The 19316-nt window shown below is 36.4% G+C and overlaps 1 protein-coding gene across 1 annotated transcript in view; it reads right to left on the reverse strand.

The window, feature by feature from the left end:
* The window catches only part of PPFIA2 (protein tyrosine phosphatase, receptor type, f polypeptide (PTPRF), interacting protein (liprin), alpha 2), a 345825-nt gene that overhangs the window by 84576 nt on the left and 241933 nt on the right, over positions 1–19316 (reverse strand). The window contains exon 7 of the mRNA XM_010561832.1: positions 1796–1912. Within this exon, the coding sequence (XP_010560134.1) occupies positions 1796–1912 (117 nt within the window). The remainder of the gene's footprint in view (positions 1–1795; positions 1913–19316) is intronic.

A 19316-nucleotide genomic window follows, 5' to 3' on the forward strand; every position in this document is an offset into this window, starting at 1 on the left:
TTAATACAGTGACTTCCTGAAGGTACTGCTTAAGTTCTACCTATATAGTTGTTGGGACTATCAGCCTTTTCAACTCAAAGTTGAAACATAAAATGTAGGATCTACTCAGATTGACTGAACCTGAACCTTGATCTTGTGCATTGTAAGAGGGTACAAACCGTTACTGCATAGCTTATTGTTCTCCATCCCTACTGCTGAAGTTGAAGGAATATTTTCTCAATGGATGCTTAGAGTCTGGGCTTCAGCTGAAGTATCTTACAAAGTGGTGACTTCTCTTCACAAAATAAGAAGGAATTAATGGTGGGCACTAAGGTAACAGTAGAAAGGTAGAGAGCAGCTAGTGCAGAGGATGTGAATGAGGGTGGACTCGTTGATCTGGTGTCAGTATAGCCTCCTGTTAACTCCCTATCCAGTATGCTTTCATTGCTATAAGGAGCAAAAATTAGTAAGCACAAGCCTTTAACTCAGCTTAACAAGACCAACTTAAATTGTTTTGATTAGGAAGCATAGAATTTTTCTGGACATAATAATCTAGAAACATTTCATATAAAATGATATTAATGTGTTACTTTGGCTTTCATTCCTCTTTCATTAATGTTTAAATATGCAGATTTCTTAAAGGACAGATATTCTTATTTCCACTTTGTTCTGCTTATAAGTAACGAGCCCAATGACTCAAATTAGAAGACACAGCTTGCAAAGAAAGTGGAAAATTAGAGATTTTCAGCTAAGCAGTGTGGTTGTATTTAAAAGCACAAGTGAGTGGGATGTTCACTGTTTTAGCAAAATTTCACAGATGTGTCAAAGAGTAAGATTTTGCAAGGAAGAGGAAAGTGGCTGAACAGTATTTGTTTACTGTATGTTTCTCAACCACATAGATTACTCAAAGAAAAAGACACACATAAAATAAACCACAAAACATGTAAAATTAATGCTTGCAGTGCAAGTGCGCCCTTGTGAATTGGATTGCCTATAAAATAAATAAGTAATGATGAATGTTATTTTTTGTAAGTATGATTTATGCCACTGTTCATCACATGCCATTACACAAAAATGCACAATTAGAGATCCAAGCAGCAGCTCTACTCATTTCAGCTGTCTGCCAAATGTTATGTTATGCTTGCATTTTAATTTAATAACTGTGAAGCAAGAGAGGAAGATACGCAACTTGGTTTTTATCAAAGTGGAAAACGAAGGCTTAGAAGACCTTGTTTCTAAATCTGATATTCTCTACCTTTTTTTCTCTTTCAGCCTTAAGAGGCAAATAGCCTAAATTCTATATACCTATTTCTTATTGAAATAGTGCTAAGTAAAATGCTCTTCACTTCTCTCTAGATGAACATGGACATGAATCTGAATAGTATCTATAGGTAGCAGAGAGGAAAATCACCTTTTCTAGTTTTTAGGTCTCTGTCATCCCCTTATGGACTATTTTGGCAGCAGTTTTTGCATATATACCCTTTCACATATATGTGCCACTACACCTTGCTCTTCTGTATGTGACATACAGAGGATCACTCCGCAGGATATAGTATCCTTAATTGTAGCATTATGCAAAAAATTCCAAGAAAAGTTTGCTATAAGCTGTGGGTCTAACTCAGTACCCTATCAAAGAGCAAGGAGCTGCCCATTTGCATTTCCTTTCCATTTAAACAAGCTCATTTTTTGATACTGGTTTCAGTAGGCAGACAATATTCTAAAGGGACATCCCATAAAATATTCACATTACAAAAATCTAACATCTGATTATTCCTCATATTGATTGTGTGATCCAATGAAAACTAACATTTCATACCTTTTCATGAACCTTTTGCCCTGGCTCCATTCCTTCAATATGCTCTGATTCAGCAGGCCCTTCACCAGCTGCCATTTTCCTTTGAATGTGTGCATTTTGTTCACGCAAAGCTACAATCTGCAAAAGAAAGAAAATAAGTGGTCAATATACATAAGAAACCAAAAAACTACTGAGCAGACAACTTGTTAAATCTATTAACACTTTCATCCTATCTTGGTAATTTGTAGCATTTGCAAAATTATGTCCGTACGTTCAGGGAAGTTTAAAAACCAAACCTATTAATAATGACTAAAGGCCATTAAGGATACAAAGGAACCAATAAATGACAGGATAGTCAACATTGTCTTATCTTCTATCCTTACTTCGTGCTAGGATACTTTTTTTAATCTCAAAAGATGAAAGAGCTGTTAGGCATTGATTTTGTAACACTGCAAGAACAAGACTCATTCTTTCATATAGCACACAATGGTTGCCAAACTGGTGTTATAGCAAAAACAGTGCCAAAAGGCTATGAATCAAAACCAAGTGATGTAAAGCGAAGTGTTAGCTTTCTGTCAACTTCCCATCTGTTAGTAACTGCAACATAAGTTTTCAGTGTTTTTTGCTAAGAAAAAAGTGTACGTAAATGTCCTCTACTGTGGTATTCATTGACTGTTTTCGAGCATAGACAAGTAGGTTTTATTGTATTAAAATTATTGTTTTATTTATTGGTAGTGCTATTAAAAATCCCATGCAGCTAGTGGAAAATACGCCGCTTTCTCTCAAACTTTGTAGCTTACTCTAAGACAATACACAGGATGGAAAGATTCAGGTCCTGAAACATTTTACATGTTATACTATGCTAAGTTGGAAAATCTGCCTAATATAAAACATTTATTTTGATAAATTGCACAGTTAGATCTCTCTATACCATTCTGCTTTCATAAGCACATATAATAAATGATTTGCTGAGTGGATAATATTGTGTATTAAACGCAGTAGAAGACTAGTAGGATGTATAGATGCCATTTCTGGAAAGCTGGTGTAGATTTAAAGGCTTCTGTCACTGTATTGTGTCTGCATAAATCCTGAGTCAGAAACGCCTCAAACCACTGTCCTGTCCTAGAATACAAAAGCATGGGGTAGGAGGGAAGATTTAAGACAGTACTACCTGGTAAGCTTGTACAGCTGCCAAGATTTTGTGGGATATTTAATTTAATTTAATTTAAATTTACATTAAAAATATATTTACTTTGATCTGTATAATTTAGTTTGGAAAAAAAAGACTTTTTTTCAAATATGTTTTTTAACTGATGTTTAAGTTCGGATTGTAAAGACCATTTGAATCTGCTCTGAAAAGCATTTGAGATCTCAGGGACACACCACTTTAAACAACTCTTCCTTAATACAAATGTTGAAAACTGTTGTGCTATGAGTCAGGCTGATTCACTGCTCACTAAATTCCAAGTTACAGCCCTTGCAGAACTTGTGTGACTCCCACTGATTTCAGTGCCAAAACCGAGACTTGAGGGCAACATTTCACCCTAAGCAATTATAGGAAAATATAAAAGAGTGGAATTAAAATTGAGACAATCTGTGTCTTTTGGGGTTGTACAAATACACTGAGCTTTAAAACATTTTGCTTAAATAAGAGAATTAGGTCTGTCTCAAATAACAGAAAAAGGTCTTTATAATCTCATTAGCATAGACTCCCTTGGTACACAGTAATCAGTAATTTAATAACTCTTTTTTCTGAATAGCTTCACTCATTTTTTTTTCTTTACTGTTCAAATGGTTCTCAAATCTCAACTACAGAAATATGATTCCCAGCAAGCAAAATTAGCCATCAATTAGTGCTAAAAGTGACTTCAGGTAGACTAAGGGAGATACTTCAATGTATATATTATAAAATTATGATTTATGGAGAGTAATTGAACATCATGTGAAACAAATGTAAAATCACAGGATATGTTAACTGGCAGTCAACAATAGATCTGGATTTTCATGTGAGTATCCTTCATTGATCCGTTACAATGCAGACTTCACTATACCTTCATTTTGAATTATCACCTGTGTCTAATACAAATCTTTAATCACCCTTTAGCTCAATAAGAATATTGCATAAACAGTACTGCAAAATTTTATCATTTCATCACATATTCCACAATGGTTTATTTTTTCTTGGCCTCTGCTGGTGTTTAGGTACCCTAGGGTCACCACTTTCTAAGTAAGTAAGTAAGTAAATAAATAAAATTCAATTATCCCTTCAAAGTGAAAGCCAAATAAAAGAATACAATATTGTGTACCATTATTTTGGGGGATTTGCTTGATTATTGAGTATTTGGAAACAATTTCTTTGCAAAAAATCCATCCATTGTTAAAGCTTATTTTTTCAATGGTTTTATTACTGTAATGAATGCAGAGTAACTGTATACAGGAATAACATGGAGTTTGAAGTCTGGCTTGTCTTAAAAGTTTCAGCTCTAGGGTAGTCATCAGATAACAGATCTAAGTTCTGAAGAACCACACAGCTAACTTGCTTTCATACTTGTTCTTTCCTCTTGATTTAAAGAATAAATTAAGGCAGAATTAGTGCTCCTCAGGAAGCATGGAAAATCTCCTGTGTCTTACAAATAAATGTGAATTTTTACTTTTCAGTTTGTTTAGGCAAAAGGTTTTTAATGGCTACCACACTCTTGTTTATTACTTACTTATTTCTTATTTAACTTGAACTTTCAATAATGTGCAAATTATTTGAAAATGTGCTAATTTAATCACTGAAAAATTTGTGTAACTTTCTACACAAGTAGCAAAAACATGGCTGAATAGATGATGATGATGATGAAATAGGTGAAGGTGAAGACATGGATGAGACTAATCTTTCTCCTAGGTAGCCTCTGAATCTTCTTAAATTCTAATGATCATTACAACAGCAGACAGTGATAATAGCACAGATCTAGGTAAGAAACTGGCTGTTCAATACAGATAAGACTCAGTAACACTACTTTTGAGAAATGCCTATTTCTTATATTGATGCTTTTATGTTTATGAAATCCAACTTAACAAATCTACTACAAAACAAGGATGTCATGCAGGACAGCGTCAAATACCTGGACTTGTGCAAAGCATTTGACACTGACCTGCACAACATCCTTGTCTCTAAATTGGAGAGACATGGATTTGATGGACGGACCACTCAGTGGATAAGGAATTGGCTGGACGATTGCACTCAAAGAGCTGCGGTCAATGGCTCGACGTCCAAGTGGAGACCAGTGATGAGTGACGTTCCTCAGGGATTGGTATTGGGACTGGCACTGTTTAACATCTTTGTCAGTGCCATGGACAGTAGGATTGAGTGCACCCCCAGCAAGTTTGCCGATGACACCAAGCTCTGTGGTGCGGTCAACACGCTGGAGGGAAGGGATGCCATCCAGAGGGACCCTGACAGGCTTGAGAGGTGGGCCTGTGCGAACCTCATGAAGTTCAACAAGGCCAAGTGCAAGGTCCTGTGCCTTGGTTGGGGCAATCCCAAGCACAAATACAGGCTGGGAGATGAGTGGATTGAGAGCAGCCCTGAGAAGGACTTGGGGGTATTGGTTGATGAGAAGCTCAACATGACCCAGCAATGTGCGTTTGCAGCCCAGAAAGTCAATCGTATCCTGAGCTGCATCAAAAGAAGCGTGACCAGCAGTTTGAGGGAGGTGACTCTCCCCTCTGCTCCACTCTCATGAGACCCCACCTGCAGTACTGCGTTCAGTTCTGGGGCCCACAACATACAAAGGACATGGACTGTTGGAGTGAGTCCAGAGAAGGACCACAAAGATGATCAGAGGTCTGGAGCACCTCTCCTTTGAAGACAGACTGAGAGACTTGTGGTTCAGCCTGCAGAAGAGAAGGCTCTGGGGAGACCTTATAGCAGCTTTCCAGTACCTAATGGGGGCCTACAAGAAAGCTGGAGAGGGACTTTTTACAAGGGCATGTAGTGATAGGACAAGGGGTAATGGCTTTAAACTGAAAGAAGGTAGATTTAGATAAGATGTGAGGATGAAGTTCTTCACTGTGAGGGTGGTGAAGGCTGTGGCTGCCCCATCCCTGGCAGCGTTCAAGGCCAGGCTGGATGGGGCTTTGAGCAACCTGGTCTAGTGGAAGGTGTCCCTGCCCATGGCAGGGGGGTTGGAACTAGATGATCTTTAAGGTCCCTTCCAACCCAACCCATTCTAGGATTCTATGAAAACATGTCTACAGACAGCTTTCCAAGTACCTACATACTATTTAACCCCATAAGATTAAATTCCTAATGGTTTTCATGCTAAGTTCTCCTTTGAAAAAGTAAAAGGTAACATTCTTGAGGCTGGAGTCGAATCTGCTCAAACCAAACAAAATCAAAAAAAATAAGACAGATTAATAGAAAATAAATGTGGATAGATACCACTGTTGTATTTACCATTGTTGTATCCCAAACTGGACAATCAACCTAAGCATTCAAGCCCAAATAATACCTGCTAAAATATGATCAAACATATCACGTATTTTTTCTTTATCAACTTCTGATTGTGGACCTCAAATGATTAAATTCCTTTTCTAAATTGCTATCACAGACATTATTTTCCTATTTAGCTCACTTGTCAAGATTTGACCTGGACCACAGCAACACATTTCAACATGACTCTAATGTAAGGGGAGTGTAAAATTTCAGAGATGCTAGTCTCTCCATGGTTAAGTCTAAAGATAGGTTTCCATTGCAAGTTTAAATTTGGCTCCCTGATGACTTTGCCAAACTCAGTCAGCTGAACTGAAAAGTTGTTTTTTGATTGAGAAAACTGAAACAATGGTTGTGAATTTAAGAAGATTAGAATGTAGAGTATTACTTTTCTAGTTGGACCTCTCTAACTTTTGTTGCTTAAGCCCATGACAATGTCCTATAATCTAAAGAAACATTGCTTATTCTTGTTCTCTTCTCACAGGCATTTTGATCTTCAACATTCTTCTCACATTTTTTAATCAGTTTTTATGACTGACAAGGGACAATTTCATAACATTGAAACTTTAAAGAACTTCCATCTATTTAGAGTCTCTTCTGGATTTCAAAGGTACATAGAAACAAATGGCATAATTTCTAAAGCCCCACTCTGTCATAATCATTCTGAACATATCCTTACACAACTTTTACCTTTTTGTCTCAACTCTAAAATATTTTCAACTATCCTAAAGCCCAGCTTTTTGAATTACAATTTTGGTAAACATCCCTACTACATTACTCATATAAATTCCCTCCAAAATCTTAGCAAAATTTGTGTCCATTATCTACCGACATCACTGAATGATTTTTTTAATGAAATTAGGATTCAACGATTCAGATTCAAAATTACAACTGGTCTTCATTTCCATAAATGACCAAATCTACATTTCCATAAATGACCAAATCTACATCTCATGCCTGTACACTTGAAAAGAGTAGTCTGAATTCAGGTATTAAGGGAATATTCATTTCAAATATTAAAATACACCATAGAACAGAATATCAATACATAAGCCAGAACTGATCTGAAGAAGTACCTGATGTTATACAACCATACCCATCAGCTATGCTGGTGAAAAGGACAATGTAATAAGACAATAATTTCATAATGAATAAGACTATAAATCAGTAAGAAATAGCATAAATTCCATCTATTTAGCTAGGGAAACACTCTGATTGCTATCTGTAGTAGGAGACTAAGACATACAAAGGAAAGAAACAAAAGATTCACATCGTAGTTGCAAAAAGTACTAAACCGTGAAGGATAACCAAAAAGAAAAGGAAAAATCAGCACACAAATATGGCAACATTTGAACTAGGCTCGTTGGACAAAAATAAAATAAACTGGAACACAAACTATACATGAAGATGCAACCGATTTATTCACGGTGCAAAGTGTCCCTCACAAGACACAAAATAAAGCAGGAAAAGCATTTCCTCTACATGTTTACATTGGGTATTTTACAAAACAGTTAATTAAATTATTTGAGAGGTGTGAGATCAGAATCCATTTCTAAACACACAAAATCCTAAATGACTGGGTACCTCTGCTGCTGAAACTTAATCTGTTCTCTATTTCCAATTGTTTGAGTGGCCATTCATTACCTCATTATAGATTCAGGCTTCAGGTAATTAACTGTACTACGAATACATACTATACTTACCTGTAACAGCAATGAAAAGGAACTACCAACTTATTACACTTTTTTTATTAAGGGTTGCCTACTATAGATCCACCTTTTAATTACACACTTGTTGGTCTGTGCAGTCTGGCGTCATTCAGGAATCTGTCTTACATTTACAGAACTTTGCTCCTGTCTCTTTACTATGTACACATATCTTGGGCATCAATGGAAAAGCTTTTATGAGATTTCCTAGGAGCAGTAATTGTCTCGCTGCCAGATTTTCCCTCAAAGCACCAGTGTTCTTCAATCTCTCATGATTTTGTTCAGAGATGTATGACGTTTTGGCTGCTTTTTGCCCTGTGTTTTGGTGTTCTGGGTTTAATCGTGAGCATGTAATAACAGAAAGATGACTGCTACTTTGCAACCAGATGTGTAAGAACAAACCTAAATTAATTTCTTATTTTCTTGATCAAATTACTTTAAATCCAGTAAGAAAGGAGCACAAAACCTACAAAACACCACGAAACTTGTCAGACATGGTTTAGATATAAGATATAAATATGTAAGAAAATATTTTCCTGTTCACATATTAAGTTGAAATCCCTCCAGGCTGGTGGAAAGGAACTAAATGCATTCCTTCTTCTGTTATAAATCACGGTGATATTTGGTCCATAAGTAGCAATGACAGCTGCAGGAAGGAAGAATGATAACTTTAGACAGGAAGAATGATGTTGTAGTTGAAAGCTCGGGGGGGCTCAGGATTTGGAAGTCTGAGATGATCACTGGTCGTGTTACCTGATAAGATTTGGGGTGAATCAGAGAATATTGAGCAGTTAGGGACCAGACAAAGTAATGCCCTCACCACTAGGCTTTCCCTGTAAGTGTTCTGACATCCTCAGGGAGAAGCTGTTGTTACTATCAATGTATATCATATACTGTAAATTCCAAGGATGGTATTCTGGGTACTTTTCCTACCCATAACAATTTCTTTTGCTTGAAACCTTGGCCCCCGAGGCCTTGTTTCCAGTGCTGCTGTTCTGTAAAAAGTGAGCACTCCGTATGTGACCCCAGCACAGAGCACGGAGTACTGAGAGCAAAACCGCTAACTTTCAGCATTTGGCATCCTGTATCAGGCAGTGACTTCAGGCAGAATTACAGTAACTGAGCTGAAAATCTTGAACTTATCTTGCTGGCACAGAGCAGCAAAACTGAAAAGCCAAACTGTTGAACGCTTAGATTGAAGTGGTTATCTGATTCCTTCTATAAACGCTGGAGCGAGAAACATCGCCAGTGGGTCTTCTGTGGCTGAAACAGGTGGGATGAACGATGTGCATACATTTTCTCCTGACTGAAGGGAAAACAGGCGATTATCTTAAACTAGGGGGTCCCACCATAATGGCTAAATTTCAGCAAAATAAATACCATCAAAGGACTGAAGAAATTCCAGACGTAACTCAAGTTATGAAGTAAAAAGCATGCCTGTAATATGGTATTATACACTAGCCTGATCCTGCCCACTTCTCAGAGACAGTGTAGAAAACTGTTCCTGTTACCTTATGGATACATACTTCCTTTCTCACAGTGTGTATACAGTACAGAGTACTGTACACAGTACGGTACAGAGAAAAAAAAAAATTAGTTGTGTTTTCAAAAGTATATGGCCTCTGTGTAGGCTAAATAAAATCCTATTCTACTTTTAAAATAGTTGCATAATCAACTTCTCTATTGCGTTTTTCTTTACTGTTTTTGCTATTTAAATTGTATACAAACCCATCCACCAGCAAAGGATTTAAATGTAATTACTGTAATCACCTTGATTTAATTTTGATTTCCATTGAATAAATGATTACAATATGTGGAGAAATAAAGATATATAATTAATAAACATATATGGCCAAATGTTTACCGAGGTTTCTTTTTGTAGGATTCCTTCTAATATTTAAAACAGTAGGAAATTTTTTTTACTTAATCATTTAAATTTTTCTACTTTGCATTTATTTAATTTATCATTTCTTTAAAGAGTTTTAGAACGATCCTCTTGTTGTTAACAGAGGCTCTAAACACACATATACAATGTTATATAGACAGTCCCCTAAACCCAGTAAGAACCTGGATCACTTAAAAAAATGTAAGGCATTAAAGGAAGACAATTATTTTAATTTTTGAAAAGCTGCTTTTATAAACTTGCCCTACCTTAAACCACTGAACTTGTTTCTTTGATCTTCCAACATTGAAACAAATCTGTCCTAGGCAATTAAACTCACTGATAACCATGTTTCACTTTGCTAGAAGGCTTTTTGTCTAATCTCCTCTTATCAAGAAGGTGTTTCTTTTTACATGGATAGTATGTTAACCCAAACTTCTTGTGACTATATTGTGTCAGTTTTCCATCCAGCTCTTATTTATGTAAGTCTTTCAGAGAACAGTGAAATTGCCTACTTGGATGTCCTCCTACATTATTCTATCATAACAGTGTTAAACATCAGATTTCAGTCTATTGAGAACATAGTTCAGACTCCTGGTCCACCTTCTGACTTTGCTTTTATTTTGACAGGGATAGCTTGTGTTAAGCTTTAATCAATATCTACCATTTTATATGGTAAATATTAAGTGTAGCATGGGGAATAAAGGATACTTAGAGACTGAAGTGATTTCCTTCTGCTTCAATGGTAATGTAAATCCTGATTCATAAACATAAATATAGACATTTCCAATTTATTTATCTATTTCTAATTTGTGTTAACCTCAACATAGCCTTTCAGAGGCCATTGGTTAGAGAGTTCAGGATATTTAAATAGGGTGATTGAAATTGTTTCAATTGTACAATAAATTTGTCATTATTAATATTTTATTTTAGTTATAGGGCCAGAAATGCACATACATTTTCTTGACATTTTATATGTAGCTTTTGAAAGGAATTATAATGGTAATCAGCATTTTGTATTATCAGGATCTTGTATAAACAATATACTATATTTCTTTCACTTTTGTGAAAAACACAGCATGGGATGTACACTTGCAAAACATTTTAATGAAAAACAAATTGATCCTTTTATGAATCTGAGTAAAAACGAGGTATCATAAAAGGAGATTTTTTCATGAAGGGAAGGGCATTTTAACCAAACCAAGACAATTATGTGAGATTTTATGTGCTCCTGCAGGTAGGTTTAGGAAGGATGCATCTCATTCAGTGGGGGTCACCTGGATGCCTGCTGTAAATTGTAAGAAAAGGACTTACATAAAAACCTTTGATATGTCAAAATATTAATTTTAATTGTATTTCTTCATGAGTAAAAAGGAATCTTTTAATAATCCTGTTCGAAAAGATACTTTCAATATTTTATTAGAATCCCACTGGATAGTTTCAGCTTTTAATGCAATTTTAATGACTCTCTCAGTTGAGGTGTGACAGATTTAGCTGCAGTACTTTAAGACATTTGTGACTCCATCCTCTCAGTCCGAGTTTATCAGCAGAGTATCAGCAGCAGCATGAGTAAGCGCCCGGGAGCTGCTGGTCACAAGTTTCCACTTCAACATAGTTTCATAGAGGATGCAAAACTAGGAACTGTGGTAGCTGAGGCGCAGAAATGCATTCTCTGTTACAGGGGCAGGGGATGTTATACAAGTACAGAGAAAAATCTACCGGGGATTTGAAATTTCTTAGCAGATTCCCCCAGTCTACAAAGTAGTGCAATTTACAAACCAAATGCAAAACAAATTGTCATGGTGGTGTCTGAAAGTCTTTCCATCCCCCACTTTCCGTCTTATACTCCTTCTTGTCCCACTGCATTGTAATCACTTGCAGCCTCATGATTGCCAAATTACAGCAATTCCAGCACAGCATAGTATTCACTTGCCTGCCTGTGTTTTCACACATATTCACATCACTGAATAAATCACTGATAAGTTTGCATGATAGACCACTTGATAAATCACAAACAAGAACTCTGTATAGCCATTATAATGTGATGGTTTAGAAGTAGTCAAACTAGTATGAAGAGATGTGAATGGAAATCTGGTTTTACACTATAGTGACAAGTTTTTTGAATAAGCAATTAAATTTTGCCTGAAAGTAGATACATTATTAAGATAAGATATTTAATTTGTTCTGGCAAGAAGATTAGCCATTTCTAGGCTTTAAACATATTCCAATTGAACAGTCCTATTTTCAAACATGCCTAAAACATACATCCTGAAGAACTGGGGGAAACCTCTACATTCATACCTACGAATATTGCACATGTCCCTGTGTATTTGTTTATGTTCTATTATGTGCTCTGGAATGAGATAAGAAACAAGGCAGGAAAGGCAAAATCACGACATGGCACCTCTTGGCACAATAAATCATATTTTGCATGAAAGAAACCACTTCTAAGTTACATCATGCTGTTACTGTTTGCAGGATCCCAGAGGAAGTTTTGCCTGCGCCAAGGTACAGGGTCTTCGAGTAAATAGCACAGAAGTTGGTGTAACCACCGGCCCCGCGGGACAGCGGCTGGATCACAAGCTCTTGCGGTGAGAAGCAGAGGTGCGAACTGAGTGTTAGCTGCCCTGGAGAGGCACACGTGGAGCACTACAAAGGATCTCAGGATTAGCAGCTTGATTGCGCTGCAACAAGACCTATCTGAATTTCAATATGTAAAGCAGTGCACTGGCTTAGGTGCTTTTGGCAGATATCGTCCTGACACCTGCCATGTAAACTCTCACAAGACTTCCTTTTCCCAATAAAAACTTATATACTAATCAACATGACTGAGCGAACTCTATTTAGTCATTCACTAACGACAACTTTCTTAGCCTGTCATAAAGATCAACAATGCTTTAATTATTTCCAGCAATCAATGGGATTGAGTCGCAAATTCTGATCAGCTTCATTTTCTATATTGATCAAAGGAAGAGCCCAAGTAGGGAGCTTGCTTCGTCTCTGAATAACTGATGAAAGATGTACTAGTGGGATGGTCCAGTAATAAGACCATGAAAGAGTTCCCAAAAAGCCACAGGGAGAAGTGATGTGTGCGGCTCAGCCACCTTCTCAACATTCTTTACTAGACAACAGCAGATGAAAGTCTAAGATTCACTAACTTGTCTAATAATGTAAACTCCTTCTCATCTACCGAAGTGTCTGACTTTGGTAGATGGGATAAAGAAGGGATTAAGGCAAGAAACAGATTTGTTTGGGTTTTTTTTTCCCAACAGAGAAGCAAATACAGAATTTTGGAGTTATCCATGTATAAAATGAAATTAATAAATACACATGGAAAAGTGAGGTGTTGGCTTGTGGTGGGGGGGATATTCCTTCCCAGAGTGGTAGCTAAAATCTCAGTACCTTTCAGTATCATGATCAAATAAACTGCACTGGATTTATGACTGGCTATATCCATAGCATTTGAGAGAGTGAATGCAAGGTGCTCTTCAGGCTATCATAAATGCACATTCTGGCTTCATAAACCAAACTTCTCATAAATCCATATAGAGACTTTTAAAACAACAGAAAAAAATGAATCTCCCTGAAGATGGCTTTAGTGCTGAAATGCTTTAGTTTTTCCATTCAGCAATGCAGTTTCTGAGCTTTGCAACCAGTTATATTTAAAAGTGTAAATACGGACTTAGAGCTTTATTTTCACAACAGGTAGGAGTTAAAATACTTACGGACTGTGCAGCATTGTAATCAACATTAGCCACACTTTGAGAGAACAAAAGAAAAGCAAAAAAGCCTTTTCAGATTGCAAAAATAACTTTGAAGGTGGGGAATGAAACCTTCAGCACTAACAATGCACTTTGGCCTCACTTTGGGGGAAGAAAAAAACATAAAAGTTTTTGTTTTTTTTTTAACTTAGCACATTGCCTTCTCTCCCATTCAACTACTTAAAACAGAAACAGGAAAATTTGCAAGTAGGGCTTTTGTATCACTCTGAAAATTCATTTGTAAACTAAGTGTTCGTGTCTGACGGACAACCTCAGCTAGGTTTATTTTATATTTGCCTGGATTCCAGTGTATTTCATTGCTATTTAAGTGGTGAACTTTCCAGAAACTTTACACAATTGAGCCCTTTAAAATGTGTCCTGACGTGTCAAGAAAAATACTACTTTATTCAAAGAAAAAACCTGTAGGAGTTATGAGTAATACGTATTTTCAACATTTCTACATCATAAATTCTTCTCTTCCTTCCTTTTTGAGATTGTTGACCTTTTATTAATATTGCTCTTTAGCTTTCATTGCTGTGGAGAAATACTGATTAAGGTGAAATCATCTTCATGAGGGAGTGTTTATAACCCTTGGAGATTAGACAGTCGTAGGCCTAATGAAAACAAATCTTGTATGTTTGTGCTACATGGAGTTTAAATAAGTAGGAATTGAAATAGAATCTCTACACTCTTACTCCTTAATGGCCAAGAAGCGTTGCCTTATCATTACCAGAAATCCAGCATCTGATAGCAAGCTCTGCAAGAGAACGTACATTCAGATTTACAGCAACACTTTTTAAGCTGATCAGAGGAGCCTTGTAAAAGATAGTTGACTTAAAAAGTCAGAGGGTCTTTACCTTGTGGCAAAATGGGGAGGTAGTACACCGAGCTCCCACCCTCAGTTACAGTTCTTTCATGGTTTAGATAAGTCTTTACCTTCTATGCTTTAAGTTCTGTCAAAGCAAGCTAAACCATCTTGCTTTTGCAGCTTCTGGTATGTTTTGATTATTTTATTCTTATAATCTTGACGTAGGCGCTGCTCTCTGTGACCCTGCTGACATGGTGGCTAGCACTTTCAGACTCTGCTTTCATGTCACTCAAGTGCAAATAATGAACGACAACATGCAAAGATGACTGGAGACGCTCTGAATCTGCCACAGATTCATAATGTTAACTGGAAAACATGAAGACGCTAACCACACGTGATCTTTTCCTGCTGGTGGTTTGTGGTCGTAACTATTGGCAGGTCCTGGCTATCAGTGTTTTATTGACCTGCCTACAAAGGTCACTTCTGTTCGTGACAAGGGTACTGTGGTCCAGGGGTAGCCCACAGCTGTGGCACTCGGCTGGCTGCAGTGGGGGACCGCTCACAGGACCTCCTGCCGTCCCTTTAAACCGTCACTGAGCCCGACTCCTTCTGAACACTGACTGCCTGGATCAGCAGTCATTTTTATACTTTAAATGTAATAATACACTAACATGTTAGGCTGGTAATAAGGCAATAGGGTTTATTAGTCTCCTTTGCTTCATTATGAATTCTGAACCAAATTAAGTGTTACTGTGTAAATAACTGTCTAGAGCATGCACCGTCTATTTCTATGGGGTAATGGCAACACTTTGCAAACAGGAGTCATTTAAAGCAATTGTGGAGTTGCTGTTATGAAAAAGAATATCTGTCAAGATTTTTCACAGAAAATTACCAGGTACATTTCAGTACATTTTCTTCAGAAACCCTTATCTAACTAAACAAAAATGTACTACTTTTAATTCGTTACAAAAATTGTATGAAATACAATACAGTGAAAGAACTGTCTTCTACAGAGACTAGCACAGTGAAAAAATAATAACAAATATCAATTACATGGTTGCATTATAGTGTGCATTTGACACCTGCTGACTAATTTCTCTTGCTTTTTTTTTCTAACCAAGCTCAGTAAAATAGTAGCAAATTTATTATTCTTTCATTATTACTCTCACAAAGACACTAGTAATGTACCGAAACCAGGATACAAAAGCCCTAGAGTTTGTTGGTAGTCCAGGGATGATTTCCAGCTGGTCAGAGTCGAGGATGGATTTGGCAGAAACATTATGATCTTCATTGTTTTCAACAATATATGAGTTATTGAAATATATATACATAGCATGTGTGTGTGTGTGTGTATGATATATATGATAATATATACACAGATATTTTATTTATATAATTATATACATCCTGTGTATAAAATTATATATGGATATATATGTTTATACATACAAACATATTTTTAGTATCCAGGACATTAATCATAAATAAAATAATGTGCCTTTAGGGCTTTATGTAGTTGCTCTTAGTACGTAAGCACTTAATTGAAAACTACCCATGCTTAAGGCATATAATTTGGTTTGAAAAAGCCTGCTCAGGTTAAAATGAAGTATTTAGCTATTTGCACTGCAAATCCATTTTCCTCTTCTGATTACATTAATATATTTCCCTCCAAGTAAAAACAGTCTTCCCCAAATGAAATTTTGTATTCTTTGTCTGCATATTGTCACCTAGAGACTCTGAGATTGTTTAGATTTATTTTGACTGGACACATCTGTTGTGAAAACACCACTATTCTGCACGTGTAGTCAGTTTTATTAGATTTTCCTATACAGTGTATCTGTATTAAAATCACCATCTGTGTTACTGATTGTACAAACATGAAAATACAACAGATAGATAGGATATGAGTAAAAATCCAGAAAGGAAATGAACCTTACCCCAGAACTACAATTAAAGAATATCAAAGCCCTGATCTGCATGCACAAACTGAAGAAAACTCAACCAACTCCCAGTCTGTTAAAATCAAAGCACAACAGAGTGAATTAAAGTCTACATTTCAAACCTTAAACCAAATGTACTCAATTAATTTTAGTCAAGATCTTAATACTTTTCAATGACATTCTTACTGGGAGTAATTTTTTTCCACAGATTTCTCCAGTGAACATCAAGGATATGGTCCTCACTAATACAATTTTTATACATTTTTTAATGATAAAGAACATTCTTCATAGGGTGAATTTCTAAAATAATGTTTTCATTCTAGGATTACTGCAGAAAGGAATCTAACATGATAGCCATTTTCTAATGCAAAAGAATTATACACACGGTTTCTTTTTTCCTTCTTTTTTGTAACCATGGATTCTACATGATTAAAGGTGTCCAAACTACACTCTCCAGATGCAATGTCAAGCAAGCTGGATCATTTCTTATGGACTGAACCAGGTAAAACAAACCCTCTACAGTTCCCCTTGGAATAATTCCACCTATACATTGATAGTCCCTATTAATATTAGTGAAGATTATTTAATATTTCCTAATGCTGTCATCTTCCAATCAAGTTCCCAAAGAAGTATGAGTATCTAATTTTGCCTCATCAAACCCAAAATATTTTTTACATTTTTGGATCTCAAGTAAAATTATTTCTGTATTTATTTCTATTACAGACATATGATGGGAACTTGTTTGCACTAAATTAAAAAAACCCTAATTTTAAAAATCTCCTGATATGATTACTTAGGTAAGCATTTACCAAGGTACATCTGTCCTTTGCACATCCCCAGCACAGTCTCTATTTCTATTTTTCTCACAAATGTTTTATTGCTAAGCTGTTTTATCAGCGTTAGTAGACCAGTAGCAAACTGGCAATAATTTTCTTCATAGTCTATCAGTAATAAACGTGGAATTGATTTGTCATGCTTGTGGACCTTGCTCTACCTATTGACAATGGAGGGACTATACAGATCTCTGAGTAGCAAATTACTCTTGATTCATGTTATTGCTGACACTGCTCACAGACATTAGTTTTTACTGTCTTGCTAGTTAACTATGCTATGAATCTGGAGAATACTCTTAGAGCTGCATGGGCACTGTTGGGTTTTCGTCTAGTATGAAAACACAAATGATACATTTTCTAGTTCATATGTTAATGGGAATATTGATTAATAAATATGAGCCTATTGAAGCTTAAATTTGATTTTATTTATTGACTCATGTTATTAATTTAAATCTTTTATTCAAATGCAGCATGTAAGGCCTATTCATACATTAAAAAATCGATTATGCAGAGTAATAGGCATAAAACATAATACTGTGATCTTGTTATACTATTTAAAATCTGGTTTGAGAGTTAGTGGATGTGGATGTTCTTAATAAAACATGTAATATTTAACAAATATACACAAAATTGCATAATGGTTCCAAACAAGCACATTAAACAAATGTTAAAACAATATATTGTTCCAGCAGGTTAAAAGCAAAGGATAATGGGTATGGGTTTTGCATTTTTGTCAAGATGGATGCTCAAGAAGATTGTTAATGATACAGAATCAACAAGACTGATTCTTGCAGTGAAATTATCTTGAGCTGCATGAACATCTAATTTGACAAATGTCAAATGACCCTGAAGCTGATACAGACAGAAAGATAATAAGCTGTGTTCTTAAACCTGAATTTATACTTCCAGTGCAGGATAATATGGCATACATTTTAAAGTTTATGAATCCCAAAATACACGATCAAAGAGAAGCGATGTATTCTTTCTGATGTCTCATGAAAGGCACTCTGTGTATACTGTGAGCAAATTGAACATTAGACATTAAAATTTTCACTGATATCCTTTGTACAAGTAATAGTGAGCTCTACAGTGTAAATCAGCTAAGCATACCTTTAAATATATGCTATATTCTTTACTTTAGCAAGTTGGCATCTTTAAAGTAAGGCATTTGCTAACATAACCTTATGAAACCACGGCCGGTGAGAGTTGTATTCCATTGACTTGTTAAGCTCCCTAAAAGGGCTGCCAAATATATGACGTTAAATCCAATCTGAATTCATCCCAGTGTCTAATCTCATGCTGACTACGAACAATCCCTAAAATACCCATATACAAATGACCTTCCAGTTTCATTAATCTCCTGGAGTTTTCAGGTGTGTAGGCAAACAATTGTGAAATATGCTCAGCCACACATCTGGCTCCTGCCATCCCTGTGTTCTTCTTTCACCTTGTATTTCCTTGGCTGTCATCCCATCTCCTCTTTCTCCCCTTTTTCTACTTTAGGCGAGGAATATGTGGTAAATAAGAAATCCATGAAACCTGTGCTAGAAACTCAGAGCTTTCCTATTCTGTAATTCTCTGGAATAAAGTAGAGACGATACCAGGAGATCCATTTATCACTCTCTGAGACATGTTCTTCAGCTTCACGGCTCTGTGTCACATATTGATATATTTGTTTGCTGTTGTGCAGAAATGTCAGGCATGCTCCGTGATCCCTATTTACTGATGAATACAAACCATTGTACAGACCCCCAAAATAACTCCAATTACTCAACCTCATGAGATCCAGAAAACAGAAATTTTCCATACGTGCTGATTAATTGCAGAGCATTTGTGTTACACAGTGAGCCCTGAACATCATGTCCTACAGTTACTGAGTCTCAGGACCTCATGGACAGCACTGTCATTCCCCCCCTGCCTGCAGCCCCAGCCTCTCTTCCATTAAAAAAAACAGGCATGGAGCTGGGGTGAGGGTATGTACTCAGTATTTAACTCCCAAGCATGGAGTTATGATGTGGTGAGCATGCTAGGATTCATGCAGTGTACTAGGATTTATGCGGTGTACCAGGACAACAATTTTGTGGCAGACTGCATACCGGAGTAGATGCCACTACAGCCATCAGCTGTCAATA

This window comes from Haliaeetus leucocephalus, unplaced genomic scaffold (genome assembly GCF_000737465.1).
Source record: "Haliaeetus leucocephalus isolate CR32 unplaced genomic scaffold, Haliaeetus_leucocephalus-4.0 Scaffold151, whole genome shotgun sequence".
NCBI classification, from domain to species: domain Eukaryota; kingdom Metazoa; phylum Chordata; class Aves; order Accipitriformes; family Accipitridae; genus Haliaeetus; species Haliaeetus leucocephalus.